Source organism: Anopheles moucheti, chromosome 3, assembly GCF_943734755.1.
Source record: "Anopheles moucheti chromosome 3, idAnoMoucSN_F20_07, whole genome shotgun sequence".
In the NCBI taxonomy this organism is placed as follows: domain Eukaryota; kingdom Metazoa; phylum Arthropoda; class Insecta; order Diptera; family Culicidae; genus Anopheles; species Anopheles moucheti.
The window spans coordinates 60279052-60302586 of record NC_069141.1 but is presented as its reverse complement, the minus strand read 5'-3'; the positions used below and the strand labels follow the sequence as shown (position 1 = coordinate 60302586).

Here is a 23535-nt window from a genome sequence, read left to right as displayed (position 1 = left end):
GGCTAATGCACACCGTAAAGTCTTTGCTTTTCTCGGGATGTCCCATGCTACCTTCAAGACGCCGGGGCAATACCAAACTCCCCCCTCCCGTTGGCAGACGTGGAACACACACATCAAGTTTCGCACACACGCGCGCGGCAAACACGCCCCACGGCAAGGATTGGGCACGGGACCCGGTTCTGTGGAAGATGCTTAATTTTGGTGTGAATATTTAAAGCCTGCTGGTTTTTCGTTGACTTTGGGTGAAGTTTATCGTGCCAAGCGTGGGGGAGGTCAACATCCCTGCACGCCCTTGCCCGAAGCACGTACCCGGATGTGGCCCGTGTGCACGTGGGTTTTGTCACTTTTCCCGACCTGTCTGTGTTTGCGCGTACGCCATGCGTTTGCCATTTGCCAGCTCCCCCCGAACCCCTTTCGGGGCATTGGCAGTTTATGGCGGAAGCGGCACTGGTGCGTCATAAGCGGGTCTTATACGCGTCCTAATTATCCGCACGCCGCATCCTGACATCTCCGGCCGTGAATGAGTGAGCTGTACACGGTAAGAGGTTTGTGACACAATCCACTTAAGCGTAAGACACTGCGTGCAGGATGGAAAGGGTTCGCTGCCACACACTGGGTTGTTGCCAATTTGTTGAACTGTGCTGTTGATTGATGGCGGATGTTGTGGAGGCCAGAGTAGGAGCTTCGGAGCGTTCTGCGAAAACGGTAAATACCAACCACCTTGCTACGCTTTTAAGGGCAGCCTTCGAGTCAACGACGGGTTGCCATTTTCAACCGCTGCCTACGGCCCTTACGCGGCGAGGCTTTTTAGCAGATGCTGTGGTGACGTTTATTGGCTCCGAACGGATAAGGCGGCGCTGTTGGGGAGAAATTTCCTCCCAGTGTTTACCGCCCTGCGACATCCAGTGCAGTTGCTGACGGAGTTGCAAATTTAAAGGCCTTATCGGTTAAAGATTATACGCTAAAGGCTCATTAGGCTTTATATTTAGCGAGACCACCGAAAGGTGGTTATTCAAATGTGCCTTAACTAATACCACTTGCTTTATTTAATCTCCCCCAACAGCCACTCATTTCCAATAGTTCACTGCGAATGCGGATAGCGATTGCGATTCTACACCGCGCGGTTCGTCGTGGGAAAACATCGAATCTGTGCTTACCGATTGCATACATTTAGGCGAACTTTGTGCGTTTAAAGGGATGACTCTAACTTTACTCACAACGAGCCAAAAATCTAACCTTCTCTAGCATCACTCCGGGTAATGCTTATGGATTCCATATCTGCTTCAAACTCCAGCAAAACACTCGTAACTCTCGAGCATTCTACAACTCCATAAAGGACACAAAAAAAAAGTCCAGCAAACAAACAAAAAATCATCTCTCGCACACCTAACCGTCATCATCATCGCTTCGGTGATGCGAAAAACCATTTCCACCTGAGCCACGGTGGTTCATCGGGTTTCCCCGTCTTGCTCTACCACGACGCTCTACAAGGGCCGTGGTATCACGCGGTATCACTCTTACGCCCAGGTGTGTTTACACTGCCGGGGTTGGTTGAGATTAGAGTTTTTGGTGGAAAAGTTTGCTCATTTTTCTGCGCCGATCACACCGTACCTTGGAGCGGGCGTTTTTTTTTTCCGCCGCCTGCTTAGAGACGACGTTTTTATCTACTTTCACTTGTTTTCATGTGGTTTTTGAAGGATTTTTGTTGCTTGTTTTTGGATTGTTTTGAAAAAAAGGAAAACTAAAACACATTTTGCTGTTGTAGCTCTTCAACCATTTGTCACCAGGCATGGAAAAGTTGGATATTTTTTTGGTTTTTTTTCACCCCAGTTTAAAGGTTTCCATGCCAAGGATTGAACATAAAAAAATGGTAATAACCAGTACGTACTTGGCTGGATGATTGCTTTGCATTGTCTCGGCAGCAGTACAAGAGCAGCTTAATCGTTCATTGAACAGAACATGCTTAAGCTAACGATTTCTCATTTGCAACATTTTGCCAACCCCCCGCCCACCCCCCCCCCCCCCCCCTCACCCGGTTGGCTGATGGCGTTCTGTAACTAAATAAATAACAATAAACAAGGGGATTGGCAAATGCGCTTAAATAGAAGCAACTTCAACCGGGCAAAGAAACAAACGTTGGCAACCGACCGCGTAAGGATGAACCCAACCCAACCATACAAAAACACTCACACACACTCTTATTGCCATCTAACCCTCGGCAAATGCCTGAAAGCTTTCCGTTGAAAGGATGAAAATTAATGAACATGCAAACGGATTGCCGCAGTCGAAGTAAGCACACACACACCGCTGAATGGAAAACTCCAAACCTCCAAACCCCCCCTGGTTCCCGGTCGGCACTTCAGGGTGGGGGAGACCGAGCGATGGGCGAACTGTTAGCTCTTGAAAAATCCAAACCCAACACCAGAAAGTGGGCACTTTAGCAAAAGCTCTGCCTTTCGGGCAAATGAATAAACCATGAGAAGATGGAAGGCAAAACGGTCTCGGGCGCGATGTTTTGGTGACGAGGTGACGGCGAGATACGGTGGGATATTTTACGCTGAACTTCTTCTTCTTTTTGCTGTTGTTGTTGTTGCCCCGCTCTGTGCGAGGACCACCCCCACCGAAGAAAACTCATAAACTTGCGCTGTCTTGGGAGAAAAATGAAGATTCTCAAGTATGCTCCCAGCAGCCACACGAGCCACGAGAGCTGTTTTGGGTTGGACACTTTCGACACGTTCCACGATTGTGCGGGAGTGACTGCGGGTGCTGGGGGGATTGGTGTCGACCGAACACGAAAAAGCCAAAAGATGCGAGCGGAAGGCGTCTCCCTGTCTCCCGCACCCGCTCCTCGGGGATATGTTTACATTCGTATCCTTGTGCGTTGCCTACGGCACTGCGTTGTGAGGAACGCCACCGCCAGTGCTGCATGTGGCTGTAAATTCAGCGCTCCTTCGTTACGCTGGTGATGGATGGGTCTGGTCTTCCGTTTTATGATGCCTTCACGCATGGCCCTCTTTCCTCTCCCCCTGACTATTCCCTTCCTCCTCTACCTCGCCAGCGCAGATACTCCGGAAGCTGCTGTTATGCAATGGAGCGCAGAAGAAAAGGTCAGTTGAAGGTTTCCATCAGCTACGGCACGGCACCGCATGTACACCGGTGTGGGTCAATGCACTACCCACCACACGTGTGTATGGTGGTGTGAAGAATGAATTGCCCGAACTCCCCGGGGCAGAGGGAACAGGGAACTGGACGGAATTTTCTGACTTAATCGCCACTCGTACAGATTTTATCACTCACTCTGCAGGATGCGCTCGACGGCGACGACGATGAACACCGCATGTCCTTGCTTTGTGGCAGATAAGGGCCGCTAATGCAAGCAAACCACAGTAAGGACGCAGTATAGAAAAAAAAACAAAGCAATTTTGCAATCCAACTCAAATGGTTGCATGAAATGGAACCGTGGAATTAGTAACAAAAAAAGGGACTTGAACGGAAAAGTACGCATTTATACGACATCTTATATCACGTTGCTTTGCTCGATGTTGAAGTTGAACCATACGTGCTCTTGAAGCTTCTTTTCCAATGCGCCGGATTTAATGGAGAATTTTAATTCCATTGTTTTCCAACCCAAGAACGAATCGAGCCATTCTGAGATTCGCCGGTAAGAGCGTTCTGCATCGATCGATCGATCAAACAAACAGTAATCGAGTACTTCTAGGTCGAAAAAAGTAAAGCGAGTGACGGTGAATTGCCCATCGTATATCCTCCAGGGCCAGGTGCTCTTGGATCGTCAAGATGGGAAATTACTGATACGTTTTATTCTCCATTTCTTGCCGTTTTGCCATCAAACAAATTATCTCAGTTCGACATCGTTCCCCAGTGATGGTTTAAACCTGCGGATGCAGTTCGTAATATATGACACCCTCTCCGATCCCAACATATGAAGATCATGATGAATGTATTCTGCAAATTATATAAAAAACATCTCCTGGATGTAACGGCTTTAGAAGGAATGTTCTTCTTAATAAAGAATAGATGTTGATATTAGAAGAAAGAATAGAACTTCCTCCAAACGACCCGAGGAGAATCCTCTAAAACGAACGAAACGAGTACACTATGCCTTAGTTATTCTTAAAAACATATAAACCCTCGATAAAAATGCCCTCTAATCTCTGATTACTGATGTATAAACCATTAGTAATGAGGTATAAGATCTGACATGACCTATTATGTCCCGGTTTTCCATTCTTATTTTGAACAATACTGGAAACATACATGTAGAAACCACATTTCAACTGTCCAATAAAAGCCATGCCCCAATCAAACATTCCAGCTCTACTTCACTCGGCACTTTGAACACATTGAGCGTTAGCGTTCTCTGGACTTGCTGGGCTTTTAATTATTCGTAGCTCAATAGTCAGTCATGTGGACGGGAAAGTGATCCAGATGGCATTTGATTTGGTCCTGTATTCGATACCATTACTATTATTAGCTTGGTCTATTGGTCTATGAGTAACTTAGACCATAGGTAGCACGACGTCGTTGGGCATGGTCATATCAAGACTGACGTAGCTGGTAAAGTCACAAAAGATAGGGTAGATGGTGCGAATAATTTAAAAGCTAGTCAGGATCCTAGTCAGACAGGTTTGAATAAAAAAGGAATTTGCGAAATTTGCTGTGTCTGGCCTTATCTTCCATCATGCGCTTGCCAAATTTTAACCCATGGTTTGCAAAATGTAATTGCTTTGAATAGCACTTGTAAAAACAGACACAACATAAATACTAAATATTTAATAGCTTCTCCGGGAAAGCCGGTCTCTTCTTGGACACCGCTTGGTATCAGGAATGAGGGAAACAAAGCAATACCGCCAGGCCCGTTAGAATAATTATCACATCGTCGGGGCCGTCGGCTACGAGGCAGCTAATTATGATCGTTGCTAGGAAACGCGTTTCATCGCCATGCTGCCGATACGATTCGTGTGTCCCTTTTTTTAATGCGAACTCGCCCATAAATTCCACGGACCTCGCCCGCTCCAAGGGAATGAAGCAGAACAGAATGCCTCACCGGGGGGTTGCAGCAGCATTAAAAGCAGCTGCCCTTGAATATCCGGTGCCGACCGGTGTTGAGTGGGATAGCACTGTGGAATTGTTCTCTTTCGCAGTGCGTTCAGTTCGATTTTCCGCCAGGGTTAGGGATTTTCCATCGGTAGAAATCTGACACGCAAGATTCACGTTGATATTTTCAACAATGTTTTGGCTGACATTTCCACGCTCTTACGAGAGCTTTTCACGGCAGAGCCTGCTCGACCATTTGTTTCTCTCTCTCTCTCTCTCTCTCTCTCTCTCTCTCTCTCTCTCTCTCTCTCTCTCTCTCTCTCTTTCGCAATGTTCAGCTTCTCTTTTTCGCGGCATTACTCTCTATCTCTTCCGTTTTATTACACGGTCTCTTTGCAGGATTCGAAGGAATCGCCAGTGGCTCTCGCGTCTACGGTGACCGCGCCACAAACGACGCTGACAACCTCGTTAATGGCACCGACAACACCGACAACAACCAGCAGCGGTACCGGCCACCGAAGCAGTAGCGGGGCCACCCCACCAACCGCAACGACCGGCTCCACCATCACGACGACCGCCTCGTTCTCCTCGCCCTCGCTGCCCAACGCACGAAGCTCCGGTGCGCAAGCTTTCGATTTTACGCTACAACCCCCAACATCGTCATCCTCATCCAGCGGCACTCAGCCCCACTCGTCATCATCCCCTTCGATGGTGCTCGCCACCACCTCCACCTCGCCAGCCTCACCGCTTCCACGAACGAAATCAAAACAAAAGCCAGAGCTCGATGCCGGCAGCAACCGAACGGCCCCACTCGGCACTCACCCGAACGAAAGTGAGAGTTTGCGCACCGAGCGCCCGAAAGCTCCGGTACCGAGCCCGGTGCTGAGTGGCCGTGAGTGTACCGTGGGTACCGTGGCGGATGCTGGGCTGGAACCGAGCGACATCAACGGCAGCAACGCCGGTGGCTCCAAAGGGGACTCCAAAACAACAACAAGCGCCACGCTCGTCAGTTTCGATTCTGGCGCCGTCGGTGAAGCAACGCGTCGTGACGTCGCCGTCGTCGTGCGTCGACCAGCTAGCGGAGTAGTGAACAGGTAACGTGAAACATTCCGGAAAGCTTAACCAAGGTTACGCTAGTTTAGTGGTGATCCAAAGGATCGCGGAGGTACTTCCATTTGCAGATATCAGGTAGAGTCGTTTTGGGCGCAAAGGAATGTTAATTGTGTTCTCTGTAGAAAAGAAGCTTTTCCCGGGGAAAATTTGAAGGAGGGAAGCTTTCGCCCACTGAAGAGAAACGTCAGTGGAAGTGTCACAAAGATAAGAGATTTGTTTGGCGAGTTTGAACTGATTTTCAGTGTGGGCAGAAAGTCTCGATCGAATGGGAACGATCGCTTCGTCGATGGATGGCTGCCCCTACTATCAGTGCGGTTGCGCGTCTGTCCGTGTTTATTCAGTCGTGATAACCATTTCCAGTGGCAACTTTGAAGGATGCCGGTTTGTTGTTTATTAGCCTCCCGAAGGCTTTCCGTCTTGTTTGTTTAACTCGTCCCGCTCCTTTTTTTTTGCTTACTACTCGTGCTTCGTTGCTCGTTGCCCATTATCCTGTGTGGTTGGTGGATGCTGTCGGTGGTTGAATTACGCCTGTGTCTGAGCTTTTCCATCATTCGTTTCATCCTTTTGCCATCGTTCCTGAGGGATACATTTCACCCACGTCATTGTTTGGTACGCTGATGAGCGACGTGGAAGCGGTTTTTTTTTGCGTTTCCTCCAACCATCAAGAACAACGCACCAGAATCCGGGAAAGGTAGTGTAGTGACGTATCGGTGTGAAGGGGGGTGGTTGCTGGTGCAAGTAGCAAGGAGTATTTTTCCGGTTCAGTTGATCGTATAGAAGGTAGGGAAGAATGCCTACCGTAGCATAAAGGATATGTTACTGCCGGTCCGCCTGTCGAGCGGAAGCGTGTGCTGTGTTGTGCTGTGTTGTGCTGTGAATTTCAACTCTCCCAGTGTGTGATCCTACTTCGCTACTTAAGGGTGCTGCTATATGTGTGCGCCCATGTGTACTGCGTGTGTTTTCTATACAAAGAATGCAAGCGAACCAAATGCGTGGCAAATGGGTAATTGTGCAAAAAGGAAAAGAGAAAAAAATGTGGTGGTGCCCTCTAATGGTGGTGACGGTGAACCCCGGGGTGAATGTGTCTTTTGCTTAGGTTTCTTCAGCATCGCTAACATCTTTCTTGGAAAAGCTTGTCGAATTAGAGGCCCTTATGTTTTCTTCCTCCCCCTTTCCCCCCCCCCCCCCCCCCCCCCGCATTTACCGAACGCAAGCAAAAGTATTTGGTGAAAGAGAAAAGCCCCATCTCCTCGCAAGGGGCTCGAAGACGCGAATGGTGACGCCGAGAGATTGACAAATGCGAGTGCATTCAAGTGCAAGTGCAAGTAGTGTTGATTGATGTATTGCCTTTCTGAGGCTGATTTTTTGCTTCTTTCCCTTTTCGTTCCCTTTTTCGGCGCCACTGAACAACCCTCCCGGCTTAAAAATGTGTCCCTTCATGATGGAGTTGTGGCACCCCGACACCGTTCGGATCTCCGGTCTCTGTCTTGGGGGGTGGGGAAATACAAAGTGCGGCCATCGTTGCAACAGGTTTTCCACTCACTCACAGCTCATTTAGTCGGTGTGTGTGGGGATCGCTCGCGAACCGGGAAGGTCGTTTACGTGCCTTGCGCGCCCGATTGTTGCGTGAATGCCGCGTCGTTTTTTTTCTGTTGCACACGGGAAATCGCTACCCGGCGTACTCTGGATGCGAGCGTTCATTTTCCATTCCGAACACACATTTTCCTTTCCTTCCTTTTTTTCGTTTCGTTGTGTTTTCTTTTTTTATTTGCGCTCCGGAGAGCGCAGGTGGCCACTGGGCGATGATGAGTTGTGTTGATGAAAGTGAGTTTTGTTTCCTTCCTCCCGTATGATCGCCTCCGGGGGCCTTCAGGTTCGGGTGAATTAGTGGTCAGTGGCTTTTGTGTTCGAATGTATGAAGTAACACTATGCGGTGGAAAATGTTGTAAAGATTCCTTCTCGATTTTTTTTTAAATCAGCTTTAGTCGGACGAGAGTAAGAGAGATCTTGGAAAAACGATGCCCCGTTTTCAAGTGCAGTGATGTTTTGCGACGTTTGTGTTTCGAAGGGAACTTCAGCAGAAAAGAAGCAACGCAGCAATTTGTAAAAGTTGTTCATCCCTTTTATGTGCCAAGTTTTCTCGTCTAGCGTAAACTGTTGAGAAAACTCAACGATCCGATCAAAACCTAAATGTGTTCCATTCCGAATTCGTCGGTGATCGCATGCCTGAAGCAACGTTGCAGCTGGAAAACTCCAAAGTGTGTGTGAGTGTTTGTGTTTGATTTGTTATCTACAGTGAAGCATTCAACATAACCTTACCAAACATCGGTGCCACAGTGTTTTGTGAAGTGTACCTTCGTGTGTGAAGACAGTGTGATCTCATCCTCAAGAAGACACATCCTTCAAGCGATGGCCTGAAAGCCTTCCCGGTGGAAAAGTGAAAATCTCCGTTCTTTGTTCGGGTCATCGAAAGGTGCACGCGAAGTTCATGCGAAGAGCCGTTCCGTAAGACGGGTCAGGGTCAAGTGAAGTGAGGCAAAAGTTTCCCCGTGCTTCCGCTCACGTCTATTGGCTCTCTCCGGTCCACTCTCAGCGTAACCCGGGGGAGGACGGATCGGTAAACCATTTTTGGTTTGGGAAAACTGCCGCACAACGGATCCAAGGGGCAGCCGAAACCGTACCAAAAGCCTTTAAGAAAAAGGTTCACTCGATAGAAGGTTTGATTTCTTCTTTTTTATTTAGTTTTCTTTCGGCATTTCGGCCCAGTTATTCGACCCTTTTCCTACTAAACCGTTTTGATGCGTAAGTGTTTTGTTTTTAAGCTTATTCGCCATTACCAATTTGGTTGGGAGGGTTTTTCTTTTGGGCTTCCTCGTCGAAAGCTAGCCTCGTGGTTGGAGCACAGACAAAAAATAACATTTAAAAATTCTGCTCAACAACGACACTCGCCTCATGGGGCCAGTTGTCGCCAGCCGCTTGTTTCGATTTATTGTCCTGCGTAAAGTGGATCCAGCAAATTACCTTCGTCTCAAAACGGGAATTTTCAGCCGCCTTTTTCTCACCTACCGCGCGGGACCGTAAGACACAATCTGTTGTTTGGACGGGTGTTGCTAGCCGATGGCCGACAGCAGGGACGGTGGCCCTGGAATACGAAATTACATTCGCATTACATGCTCGGCCGTTCGAGCGGAAAGATGGGTTTCGTTTAAAATATGCATGGAAAAATTTGCTTCCAACCAAACTGGCATTATGCATACGATACGGTGAAGATAAAACCCGGGGAACAACACGCCACTTTTTCCCCCGTATTGGGATAGCGTCGGATTAGATTAGAGCCGGTAATGCCGGTGATGTGCTTAGCACATGGTCTACATCCCCGCCAGATGGGCAAATATTTGCTCAACCCTCGGTACCCTGAATAACGTTTGGAAGTTGCATGTTAAATTTGCAGAATAATTGGTAAAACGTACAGTATTCCGGAACTACCCCTCCATCCCGGGGGTGCCGACTTCACCCAACGCACAATACAAAGCGCATACCGAAATGCACAACCACGGAACAGAATTAACATCCTTTCGGTACTGAAAATGAAGCAAACGAATTGAGCAGATAAACCGTTTAGCTTGTCCATCAACATCTAAAACGGAATGCATTTCCGATAGATTGTTCTTAAAGCGTGTTTGTGTTTTGTTTGGTTTGTTTTCATTAAGCAATTAAACCATAAAAGCGATAATTAGTTTTCTCTTACACTGATTACAGTGTCTGATGAAAAATTAAAACTTTTCATTACGAAACCCAAATACCCAATTAACATGAATGAACGGCTTAACCTCCTCCTCCCCATGCAGGGCGGGCTTCCATTCATTTTGAAACGCTCGATACTTCACACCGACCGAATCGCACACGCACAATTTGCCAAATACCAATCCCGCCAATCGCTTTTCGGTGAATTTATTCACTGTGAAACAAGTGAAGCAAACAGTAGCGAACAACAACGAAAAAGACCCAGCAGTTCCAAATGTTTAATGTTCCGTTTAAAATATATATATTTCACACTGTGACTGGGTGCTTTGGATGCACACTGCGTTGGCGCTGCTGAATGATAAAAAGGCCGTTTCGCAAACACTCATTTCCTGATCCAGAACGCGACAGCGCGAATAAGAACTTGATGCGCAACGAATGGGAACAGATTATAGAGTTTAAATTTTATTTTCGGCCAGAGCACGCGCAACGTTTTCACCACGGCTACGTGATTAATAAGTGCAAAAAGAATTCATTTCATTTTTCCACGCAATTGGCGTGGGGAGAAAAAACGATGAAAAAACTACGGCCTGTTTCCGTTACTGTTGTGTTGCGGCGAAGGAAAAGGAAGCGTACTCGATTTTAACGCACACGTGCAACGCAAGTGATCAGAATGCAAAACCCAGCAGCAAAGATTATTTCATGCTCGAAAACATGTCAATGGGACGTCGTTTCCAGGGAAACGATGCGCTTGGTCGGAAGGGAAAAACAACCTACTTCGTTCCGTTTGTTCTACCATAACTAGGGTAAATCAGTCAAGGTGTGCTGTATTAATAATTACTGTACCAGAAAAATTGTGCTTCCTGTCATGTAGGATACAGGACACGGAAAATGCTTCACGGAACAAAGGGAAAAAATTCGCGGAAAACGACATTCCGAGATTCGTTCATCCATAAACTTTGGAGCATAATTTGCATGAGAAGGAATAATCACTTTGCTCTCGAAGCTGGCAAAATGAAAAAAAAATCGTTTTATGCTGCTAACGATAAATTTCATTTTCAAAATATATTCATGGTACATTGCAAAGCAAACTTGAGTTTCAAGTGCATGTTCACGTGTTGTTTCCGTATGGTTTTTTAGTAAAAATTTGTTTTTTTGACGAATAGAAATATTTGTTGCAAGTTAAGCTGACTGCAACTTAAAATTCTCGATATTATGTGATATGTTTAATTCATAAGGTGAATGTTAAGCATGCTTAGTGTCATTTAGGCATTTTGCGGCCGTAATAGAATTTCCAAGATTAGGAATATGCCACTAAGGCCGAACCTGTGCAAATAATGTTCGACGGTAAATATTGCGATTTTCACAATTAAAAACTTTCCTATTTATTCGCCTCACAGTTAACAGTATTTTCGAAAATTTGTAACCTTTCGAATAACGATATCACGAGTCACAAAATTCTATAAATTACTTAATGGGTCATCATCGGTTTCAAACAAATCACCGGCCTAGTAGTATAGGTCGAATAATGATTTTTTTGTTCCTTTTATAGAGGCTTTGGACCTATTGGCTGACATTCACCTCTGTTGAATGATGATGATTCTTAGATCTCATAGCAAAACTCGCATAATTGAATGCTTTACGCATATTACAAAACATTTCAAGATTTTTTAAGTTTTCCCACGAAAAAGGTCAACCAAACAAAATGATTGGTACTGTCCTTGTAAACCAAAAAGCTCTAAAGCTCCACGCAACTTAATTTTTAACAAATAGTATGAAGTTCCTACATTTCATATATTATTTGCTATCAACATATGGATTGAAATATATTTATAGGCATTATTTCATACCCCCAATATTGTTTTCATACCCATGGAAATATTAAAAAAAAACAATCACAATGGGCTATGGATTTGACTAGAACTACACTTACAAGTAACTCTTGCATAATCAATGAGGAGACAAAATCAAATCAAATACTTAGCAATAAAGATAACTAGTTTTTTGTTTTCATAATAATTAGAGGAATAAATTCAAATTGCCGGACGCCAGGGCCATAGACAAGACTTGGCTAAATATTTTATGTAGTAGCCACAGATATTCCTCAGAACAAAGTACAGTTTGTATTAAGCTGTCAAACAACTTTACGGGATATCCTCTGCGACTTTAGAGCTCTTTGGAAGAACAACGGAGGAACGGATATGAGTTGTCTGTAAAGTCGTTTTGGTCTTTTACAAAGAAACCGCTAATGTGCCATCATCATGTGACGATTTATTTTCGTTTACATCCCTAACCTTCAAAACGTTTAATAAACACATTTGCTTTCAATATAAATTTACTACACTCGGGGTACCCGTTGGCAACCATATTCTCATCGTATATTATTCGATTATTATACTAACGTTGCGATCTGATTTGATCATTCATGGCCCGCTCGTTAAGCCATCGCCCGAATAATTCCAAATGCTTAATGCTGTGATTGAAAATTGTGCCCCAACAGCAATCACCGTGCTGGGCCGGTAAGCTGAGCTGCTGCTGCTGCTGCTGCTGCACTCAATTTCCACCTAATCACTCCCGTGTTTGCCAAGCCTCGTGGATCCTCATCACGATTACGCACGAAACAATCAGGAAGCGATGGGCGAGACGATTTTGTAATCGAGGCACGCAGCAAAACCGCAACACAGGCTGTGCCCTCATGTCGCAAACGGCGCTGTGAAAATAAGGGGGCAGGACAGGTTTATTTTCCTTTCTTCTGCCGCGACTGCTTCTTCACTGCCCGTGCCCAGATAATGATGATAAGGATTAGTTTCCCGATGCCGGATACCGGTTGGTTGGTTCGCTTTTTGTTTTCCTTCTTTCCTGTGAGCTTCCTCGATTGCCTGCGCCATCGAGACTGTTTTTATGTTGGTGACCATTGCCGGGTGGGGCGCCCGGTTTCGCTGGGCAAAATCGTAAGAAAATCCTGTCGAAAAATGGTTGAAAAGCTAGTTTTCATCCCACCTTATTCACGCTTGCTGCTTTTATGCTTCAATACCCGCGAGGCTCATTCTCGTTTAAAATTGTGTGAGTGTGTTAAAAATAAAACCAGAACAAAACAAAAAACCTTAACGCCAAGTACACTACGCTGCCCACCTTGCGGCATCGACAAAGGAGCGGCCAGCTGCGGCCATCAGTTGCAGATCATTGGCAATTTTCTCGACGTACTTTGAGGAGGAGATAACAAAAAAAAAGCGACCAGTTTTCCATCCAAACCCTGCGGATTGGGGTGTGCCAGTGTCAGCATGAGTCAAAATGGCCTTTAGCATCCATCGTCCGAATCCGAGCGCGGTCCGAGCGAATGGTTAGGAAAATTAGGTTTTTCAAACATTTTGTTCTGTTTGTTTTTCCCCGTCAGATTCGGCAGCTATCGCGTAGCAAAAAGGGAACTGGAACGATCTTGTTGCCTTAAATTATATCGTTCGGGGAAGTAGTGAACCGTACCGTAAAGGGCCGAAACACCGATCATGGTGGAACGAAATCCATGTATTTCGGGGAGACCGGTAATCCTTTAATACGTTTCTTTAATAATTCAGCGCAAAGCTGGAACAAACCGAAGATGGATCAAGCAAATCTGTTACCACTTAACCCGGTCCGGGGTTCAGTTCGTCTAGTTTAGGGTAACAGTTTGTGGCAAAGTTGTAGACCTTGTTTAAACTTGTGTCGCGTTGGGCGCGATGAAAATAAAGCCTGATTATGTTGAGAAATTACTTCATCTTTCACCAAAATTTGTAGTTCTGATGGGCTTAGGAGGGTGCGGAACACTTTGAACAAAATCATTTCTAGACCTCAATATATAATTTAATTTGTTTGCTCTAGGAAATTTAAAAAAAATTATAAAAACTAAAATTTAATCCGTTTTTTAGACATAATGTAAATACCATGTCAGTAATTGAGCCACTTGCAATCACCTGACGTGATTAAACTAGATGATAAGTAGATTAGATAATGTGTCTGTGTGTGTGTGACGCAACATCACATCATGCGGTCTGCCGAATTATCCAAGCGTATGGATCACTTTACCAAACGTTAGATTAGCGTTATGATTTAATTTACAACATAACATACAGCCTACTAAAACAATGCGACCATGTGGGTTAAGCACATATAAAGCCTCCCCCCGTGCAAGCTAACCGGGTCATCAAATTTCATCCCCAAACGCATTCGGCTAACACGTGCCGAACTTTGCTGTGAATTCCACCCCCCAACACGAGCTCGTAGTGTTGAATTTTAATATGCTTCCATCACATCCATCCATCCAACCGTCCATCCATCACACTTGGAAGCGAAGGAGGGTTTAAGTAATCTCTCCACAGTTTAGATTAGTTACACATTTTAACCCGAAACTAAAACTCGGACAAAATAAATGCTTGCTTACGTGTGGGGTGTGTGGAAAAGTTTTTGTTTCCACTGCCACAGTTTTCACCTGCTTAAAGGGGTAATAAAAACGAAAAACCCTACCCTTTGCTTGCATTGGTCTACCACCGGCCACTATCTCGCCCATATCGTACCTTCAATTGCTCCAGAAACGTCGAATCTGTATTTCCCTGCGCACTCGGACCATTGCCTCGGACCATATGTGGGATATATGATGATGAGCGTGTAACGTCTGCATTTTTCCGGCACGGATCTGTTCCGAAAAGTTCAGTTTCAATTTCCCGCCCAATACCCGTGGCGGTATTTAAAGAAGAAGAAAAAAAGTAACACACACACACAGCATAAAAAGGGCAGCATAATTTGGGTCAATTTGTATAAAAACCATGGGGCCCGATTCCGAAATTGTATTTAATTATTTTCATTTCGAGCGAGCGATACACGAGATGCGTAAACTTTCGGGCCAGTAAATTGTTGGGAACTTACATTGGGAAGCCGGCCGGCGCGGGCTGCAATTCCCAACCGGGAGTTAGTTGTAAACAGGGTAGTAACTTATCGTTCCTGGTAGTACTGCACACAATGGAGGAAAAAAATTGGAGTTCCAAAGGGAATAAGGGAGTGTTTTAAAGTTTTTAAGGTTTGCAAAATACAAAGCTCCGGTTGGAAGTATTTGTTATTGTTCGCAGTGACTATCCTCTGATATCGGTCGAGTAGATTGTATTCAGATATTCCTGATAATCCTAAGAGTTCCTGATTCTGTTACTATGCATCGATAGGAGTCGAATACCTGATCGTCTGTTATCTATGATCGTGCTCATGAAACTCTTTTCGTTCAAATTATAGTAAGGGTAATTCTATCCAGTAATTTTTGTTGAAGGACTAATGTAGTTGTCGTTATGTGCAATGAATATTGTAGTTCTGGAATTTTCATTATCAGTCTATACGTTCAACATATAGACGATCTTGTTTGTAAAGCATTACTAATACAAGTTGCTATGTGTTGAGAATTCTACCACCGTGAGTAAAAGGTCCCCAACGACGATTGTAATGACGAATAGTAGTAGTAGTAGTAGTAGAAGAAGAATATATTTGATTGCAACAATTAATTAGTACAGTGTACACATTATTTGATAATTATGTAACGGGTTCGAATCTGTCTTTCCCCGTTATTCGTAACAAATCTTTGAGCTTTTCGTTGTTGATTTTAGTTACCTGTTTAGGCGTTGTGACGGGAGTTGTGCGGGGAAAAAGTTTGAATATAAAAACCCGCTTTGGGTTAAAGGAAACGTAGGGAAAAAATAATAATAAAGAAATAAAACAAAATCCAAGTCCAATCCTATTCATAGCTCTAATCCTAGCTAATCTTAACCTATCTTATTTATCGTTTTGCAACATATAAAGATCTATTTTGGGTATTATGTTGGAAATTAGGTATCATTTTTTAATAGAAATGAGGGATTTTCCGGAAAGGCTATGGGAATGTGGGTAGGGGTGATGTTATATTTTAAATGTTATCTTATTTCATCAATTGGAGTTCATTATATTCCTAGCGTTGTAATTCTAGATTCGTTTTTTAGATATTGTTGAATGGTGTTTATATTACAGTTTTTACAGTCTTTAAATGCGTCCTATGCCATGCTGGGACATTTAGTACGGTTTTAAGGTACTTATTTTGACATATGACGAATAGTAGAATAAAGACCTATTTTTTGGCACACGGAATAATCGTGTCCAGTACAAAAAGTTTTTTTTACATTAAACTGGTTATAAAACCCAACAGTTTTCTAACACTATGAAATAAATTACTTATTCTTGGGTTTAGTGGCATTGATCGATCCCTGATACGTTGATACGTTTTTGAAAGGCAAAATGTAAACAATTTGAACATTCAAAGAAAAAATATGTTTTCATTTAATGTACGTGATTGATTTATATTAGACATCAGCGACTTTACTGAGAGAATAATATGGTTGTATCGACTAAGACTCTCAATTGATATATCTTTTTAATTACTCTTTACTTACTAAAGTTTCGTACATAGCAAATAACTTTAATTAATTAAATTAATTAACAATTTTTCTTCTTTTCTCTACAATCATGATGGTCTTTTCCTTACTTATATCATTTCCTCTTTTCACACGTTTCACTATTATTTCTACACGAGTTTTCTCTAGCACCATCGGTTGTAAAGCTGTTAACATCCAACAATACCGCTTATAAATATTTATATCTGTGACTTGGCGATTTTCGCTTCCCTTATGACATTGTGTGTCAAATCAAAAGCACAAAAAACTTCTCCAACGTTGAAGAAGCGTCTATCAATTTCAATAATTATTGATTCATTACTGTTTGTCGGTGTGGAAATACTCCGACAGCGAAACGAGCGGCCCACACGCCACCGCTCAAGATGTGATGAAGCTGTTCCATTATCGATGGCCATTTTCACGTCTCCTATCATTAAATCACGTCCTCCAGCATGTTTGGCGCGCGTTCCTGCCACCTTCCCACCAATCCACGAAATAGAAAGCTCCAAATGTTCGTTTGACGAGTCTGACGGATGTCACTGACAGCGATTCGCTGCGGTGTGGAAACTCATCCTCGGAAGTGGCGTCATCGGAGAGATCAGCGTGTAGTGTTGTGATGTGTATGCTTTGTACGCTTCCGCGCTCGGCAGACTTCATTTTTTATCGGCCGGAAATCAGCGAGTGCCCTTAAACCGCGATGCTCGTACTCGCTGATGCGGCCCGGTGGCAAAGAAAACGAAACCCGGCAGGCAGCTCATTGAACGGCGCGCCACTTACGGTGGCTCTGGGAGGGCTGCACTGAACGCACTTGAACGTTTGATGATGCTTTCACTTTCTTTTCATTCTCTGTGTGCGGAAAACCCTCACCAAGGCGTTACACGCTCAGGTGCGGCTGAATGTGGGACCGTGAGATAAGACCAGCCGAACCACAACAAATCGAGATTTATTTATCCACCGCACAGGCCCCCCTCATTTTACCCGATTCGTCGGCTGTCGGTGACGCGACCTTGGCCGCTACTTCCGCGTATTGGGTGTGTGTTTTTCCTACGCGATGTTTATGTTGTTTTCCTCGGTGAAAATGCTTAGACAAGCAATCGACGAGCCCGTTCAGATTTATGAGCAATTTCGGTGGTTTATTTCATCAATTTCCACACCTTTGCTCATGATCACCCTCTCAAGCCTCAAGCCTTGTGCGATTGCGGGCTGTTTCGTTTACGCTGCTAGCGCTTTATTTTCGCACGTGCTTGCGTACGTGATCGATGAAGCAAAATTAAACAACTGCCTGCTTGCCGACGATTCGATTCATCAGCCGCCGGAGAAACGGATGCTGCTGCTCGCATTGAAACTATCCGGCAGACGATAACAAAGAAAAACTATCTCTCCAGCCAAGGAAGCCGCAAGAGTGGCCAAAGAAAACCATTGCATTCGATTTGGCATGGAAGCTCTCATTTGGTGCACACCCCCTCGGCTTTCTCCCTATCGAGCCGTTCTTGTTCGATGGTCGGTTGGGCAAGCAAACAGGCAAACCGGCATCTTATTAACGGCCACTCAAAACGAAACCCATTAATCAAATAAATGATGATGGTGTACTTGTTTTCCTGCCTGGTGAATTACAACTGAGCGATGGGGATGGAAAATACTCTTCACCGCGCACCAATTTTCTTCCGCGCACGTGCTCATGCATATGCGGTCAACTTACTTGCAATCGACGCAAGGGGATGGGAGCTATTTTTTTGGCATACAGTTTATTGGACAGTTTTGGACAGCGATCGCCAAATAAGTCGATACCTAACGATTGTTGGGCGATGCGGTTTGCGAACACCATGTTTCTTTAATGGACATAATTGCGGTTCCTTTTGTGTGACGAAAAATATGAATAATAAAGACTTCGAAGATACTTCCTTTTACTAGTAATTATGGACGCGAAGTTAATTAATAGTAACAGCTCTCAGTGAGTATGTGAATCGTGCCCATTATCCAGGCAATAGATCATTGATTTTTAATATCATTGCGAATACATCAGTATTGTATTCCAACAATAGTGTTTTTTTTTAATTGCTCTGTTTGATTTCCTGACCAATAAACTTCTGAGAGTTAGATAACTTTACTACAATTCGTACTTTACGAGCAAAAAGCCGTGAAAATTTAATTTACTCGGAATGCCTTCAATACCCGCCAATCGCTCGCGAAGGATAAAAGCTACAAAAGCTCGGTTGATAGCGAAATAAAACGAGCTATATAGTCTAAAAATATACCACCGAAAGCACGGATCTCAATTTTCTCACCCATAAAACTTCCATAATATTTGAAAATATTGCACAACGCATTAAAAGCTATAAAAACTTCTTATTTATGTACCACCGCCCGCATTTCAGCGCCCCTAGGAAACCGCAAACGATTTCCTTGAAAGCTTCCCTGAGCTGAGCAATCACTACACCCGAAAAATGAAGCCATTCATAAAACATCTCCGGCCGCGTTCGGGCGGTGAGCTTTTCACCGCAACACAAACAGCTCATCGCATCAAATGTAAAACTAGCACAAAACTGACAATGAATTTCCCACCGAGCAACACCGGGCGAACTACTGGGCGAAACAACGCCCTGCAATCTCGTAGAATTGACAAGTTTACCACCTGTTAGGCTTTTGGAGGTTGGAAATTGTTTTCCTTCAATGGTTGGACGAAACAAAAAAAAACACCCGCACAGCACACGGGACTTCCGGCTGGAACTCGTCGGTTCCGGCTGGTGGGGCTTTGAGGAAAAAATATCAAAACAACATGCCATAAAGCGAAGAAGTTTATGCCTTAAACTCACTTAGTTTCCGCTCATCCACACACACACACGCTTGGTGGAGGGAGGGAACACTAACGACGACGGCAGCTTCCTTCCGTGGCGTGGTACTGTCGGCCGCCGTACCAGATGTGCTCCTAGCCGCCGGTTTAGCTCTTGCTCACCTCAAGTGAAAACTCGTTTCTGCGCGAATGTGAAATTCCAAGGCAGAGTGGAAATCTAACACCATAATGGGGAACAAGACACATTGTCGAGCGTTTTCTTTCGTTCGAGCGGTGGCAAGCAATAACAACAACAGCAGCATCAAACAAAAAAAAGGGAAAACATACGCTGGGCGCTTCGACTTAATGCAACCGTACCCATCCCGACACTGAAACTAATTTGACATTTTGTTTGCCGTTTAATTTACATCGTACGCTTTTCACCCGATCCGCGTACCTCCCGGTGGGTCCGCCTGAGGTGAGGCGAGGAAGAAAATGTGTTTCACCACAAAGCGCACTCCGCAACGAGAACATTAAAATAGCAAACAAGCTTACGAGCTGCTGACGAAGCCACCATCCGGTTGCTACTTATCGAATGTTTTCGGCTCCGGATGAAGTCATGCAATGGTAGCATTGGGATGCTCTATCGCATCAATATACGGTGGATAGTTCACCACTGAATTACCAAACTGCAATTGCCACTGCTCACGGTAAGGTGCATTCGGTGAGTGCTTCCACTGACTGTGTATCCCGGTGACTGGTTCGCTGGCGCTGGAGCGGTTTCCATTACACATTTCGAACCCAGTTTGGAAGGTAAAAACCTGTCGTTAAAATTACCCACATCCGGATATGCTACCAAATGTGTCGCTTAGAAAGCAGTTGGAAAGATCCTTTACAGGGAATAACAGGTATTTGTTCATTTGTTTGCAGTCGTGGGTCAACATTTTAGCTCTGCTGTGGTGTAAAAGGTGTTAAATAATAGTGTATGAGCTTGCATGATACTGTTAGTTCTAAAATCGATTTACCAATATCGGAAGTTAAAAGGCACTTCGGGGCTCCTTCTTGTCGAAGGATATTACTTACTATTAATTTGAAATCAATAATTAAGGGTCGGCTAGCAATACGGCCTGGTCGTTCCTGAATAAAAAAAAAATTGCAGGTCGGCTGAAAATTGCTAGGCCTAACACATAGATCGCGCTAGTAGATTTAAATCCATATAATTTTTAGTTTGTACCAACCTTCAAGCGCGTTCTGTCAAAATTTGATAGCACGCTGACAATAATCTAGTAGGCTAGAGCAATATGTGTGACGCAGTTATTGTACTTTGAGTAATCATGGAAAAGAATGAATTTCGCGTTATGATAAACCATTGGTTTTTGAAGGGGAAAAATACAGTCGAAGCCAAAAATTGGTTTGATGAAGAGTCTTTGAACACTGCTCTACCAAAATCAACCATCAGATATTGGTATGCTAAATTTAAATGTGGTAAAATGAGCACTGAAGATAGTGAACACAGTGGACGCCCAAAAAAGGTGGTTACTAAGGAAAACATTAAAAACATTAACAAAAGTATTAAAAACAACCGTAATGTGAAGTTGATCGAAATAGCTGACACCCTAAAGATGTCTAAGGAACGTGTTGGACATATCGTTCACGAGTATTTGGATATGAGAAAGCTCTGTGCAAAATGGCTGCCGCGTGAGCTCACATTTGACGAAAAACAACAGCCGGCTATAATCGGTGTAACACCCTTGAAGGGACGTATGTTGAATTAGGTCAATGAACGAAGGCCAAACAATTATCAGCCCACCTGTTACTTAGTTGTTTTTCTCACGGCATTTTTCTGCAATGTCTCAGCTGAATAATTGCATTGGATTGCAGAGATATTAAGCTATGAGAGGAAACCATCCAAGTATGTCTTAAAGTCCATTTATTGTTCAACATGATGCCTGGATAACGCATCTGATCAACGTGCTATTGCTAGTACATTTATGTAATAAATGAACTTCAGACTATTTTGGGACAAAAAGGCACAATTTTCTACATAGAAGACACTTTTTTTATTATCGGTAGAACGACCAGGCCGTATATCTATTAGACTACGTTTAATATTAAGTAGTTCAACAATAAGAGGTGTGGGACATTTCCTTCTCTCACCATTGCGATGCACCTTAGGAGTAGCTGCATCGTTTTGGAGTCGTCGTGTCCTCCTTTTTCTGTGGGCTTTATTTTCAGTTCATTCCGATATTCAGATAGGCCGTCGCGGTGTCCTTTGGTCGGTGAGATGAGCTTGAAAGATGAGCTCATATGATCGGCATCGTGACCAGCTTGCCAGTCAGGATATTGGGGGCCTTTCATTCGTTGACATCCGTGAAGGCTGATGTCCCTTATAAATACTTTTATTTTGTATTTATTACTGCGTGATGGTAGCGTCTGTACCAACCTATATAGGTGCGACTGTCAAAGCCTCCCTAGTGTATCCTCGAAAACAGCAATTGAACATATAACAGTAATGACAACAGAAACGAGGGACAAGCATCTGTGACAAGGACTAAACAAAAGGAAGAACAAATAAAAACAAAACAAACGATAGTGCTTACTACCGATGGGGAGGGGGGGGGGGGGGGGGATCATAGAGTGATTCCGATCTCTTTTGGGGAAGTCGAACAGAATCCGCGCGTACACGTAGTCCTTCTGACCCAGAATGTCGCGAATTGGCACAGTAGGGGATCTTCCTGAAGCCCGAACGGCTGTTAGAAGTCCGGGTCTTGCTGCATCGAATTCCCCACATGACCGAGCGATGTGGTCGATGTCATGGAATCCAACACTACAGCTACAAACCTTGGAGTCGGACATACCTATACGTTGAAGGTGCGCATTCATTGCATAATGGTTCGACATAAGTCTAGACATCATACGAATGAACGCACGACCTACCGGGAGCCTGTGAAACCAAGGACGCAGGGATACCTGAGGTGAGATTGAATGAACCTCCCGAGCTCATCGTCATACATAAAAGACATTGGAAGTAAAGTAAAAATAATGAAAAAACAAGTCCCAATGTTCTATAATATCACTATACATAGTACAATAAACACATACAATAAACATAAAAGAACAATCTAAGTTTACTTGTGAGATTTCCGAGGTTCTGGTGAATTCATCTGAACAAGAAGCTGCATAAAATTGCACGAATCAAACACCGACTCAATGTTAGTGATTTCGAGAGGTCTAATCTGTTGAGCTATGCAAACAATATACCTGCTGTATGTATACCTTGTTCGTGTTGCTCCGAAACCCTTCGAAATAAATTCGACAACATTTGCAACAACATGAGAGAAGTGGAGGAAGGTTCTTCTGTTACATGGAGCCGTGAGTAATGCAATATGATATATACAACTGCACCTCGAGTTTTACAGCTGATATTGACAATTTATTGTAAAAAGTAAACACTTGTTGCTTCCATGTTTTATGTGCGATGCGATGGTGCAATGCTTGTCGTATTTGCAACATGAAGCGAATGAATGGGGATCTCTTACGCAAAAGCTACTTAAGTATGCATTCAGATGATTTTTTCTAGCAGCGACAATCTTTCGGCAAATAACCTTTCGTTATTTACATGCTCGTTCTATTACCCGAGTGCACCCAGCTTTGCACAAATTAGTTAAAAGCCCTTAAGATATTTGTTGCAATTTGCAAAAGCACCTGCCGTCCGTTGAAGGCTGCAAACAGCACGGAAATGGAAATGGACAGACATCAATGCAAGCCGGGCAGCTGAAAACATGAAACGTTGCCACATACATCCCTGGAAGATTGCATCTGCAGCACCCCTCCCAACCAAGGATGCTCACAAGTAAACAGCGACGGAAATTGGAATTCCTCCTGCAAAGTGTCCTTCATTTCCGTTCGCTTTTTTCAACTCGACAGGCCGGGGAAGATGCTTTATGTCGTTGCAATTCTTCATATTTTTTCCGCTTACCTAAATCGGCATCGCGCACGCGGCATGACAAAGCGGCACGGGGAAACATACAAACCCGCTGCTTGCTTCCAACACAAAAGTTGATCATTTTTATCGCAACAGGCAAAAAAGCGAGGAATGTGTATTGAACTTGCTTCGTGCGGCAAAAGGTTTACCTTCGTTAATCGAAACCCGTGGCTACAGCTGTGTATGCCGATGCTCCGTGTGAGGCAGGTGCACACCAGTACACACCGATGAAAGGATTACGAAGCGGAGTCTTTCCGTTCGATTCCTTTTCTTCGATACTCTTTTTGCTCCCTTGCTGCTCTATTCAGCTGTAGCTCTTTTTACGTTGCGCACTTTTGCTAACGAAACCACAGCAGCATAGTGCCATTTCAAACACACATGACACACAAAAAACGAACGACCCAACGCGTATATATAAGGTCTCTAGTTAAGAAAGC

At 44.2% G+C, this 23535-nt stretch overlaps 1 protein-coding gene across 1 annotated transcript in view; it reads left to right on the top strand.

Moving 5' to 3' along the window:
• LOC128304060 (uncharacterized) overlaps positions 1-23535 on the top strand; it is a 161314-nt gene that overhangs the window by 5261 nt on the left and 132518 nt on the right. The window contains exon 3 of the mRNA XM_053041186.1: positions 5455-6149. Coding sequence (XP_052897146.1) covers positions 5455-6149 — 695 coding nt within the window. The remainder of the gene's footprint in view (positions 1-5454; positions 6150-23535) is intronic.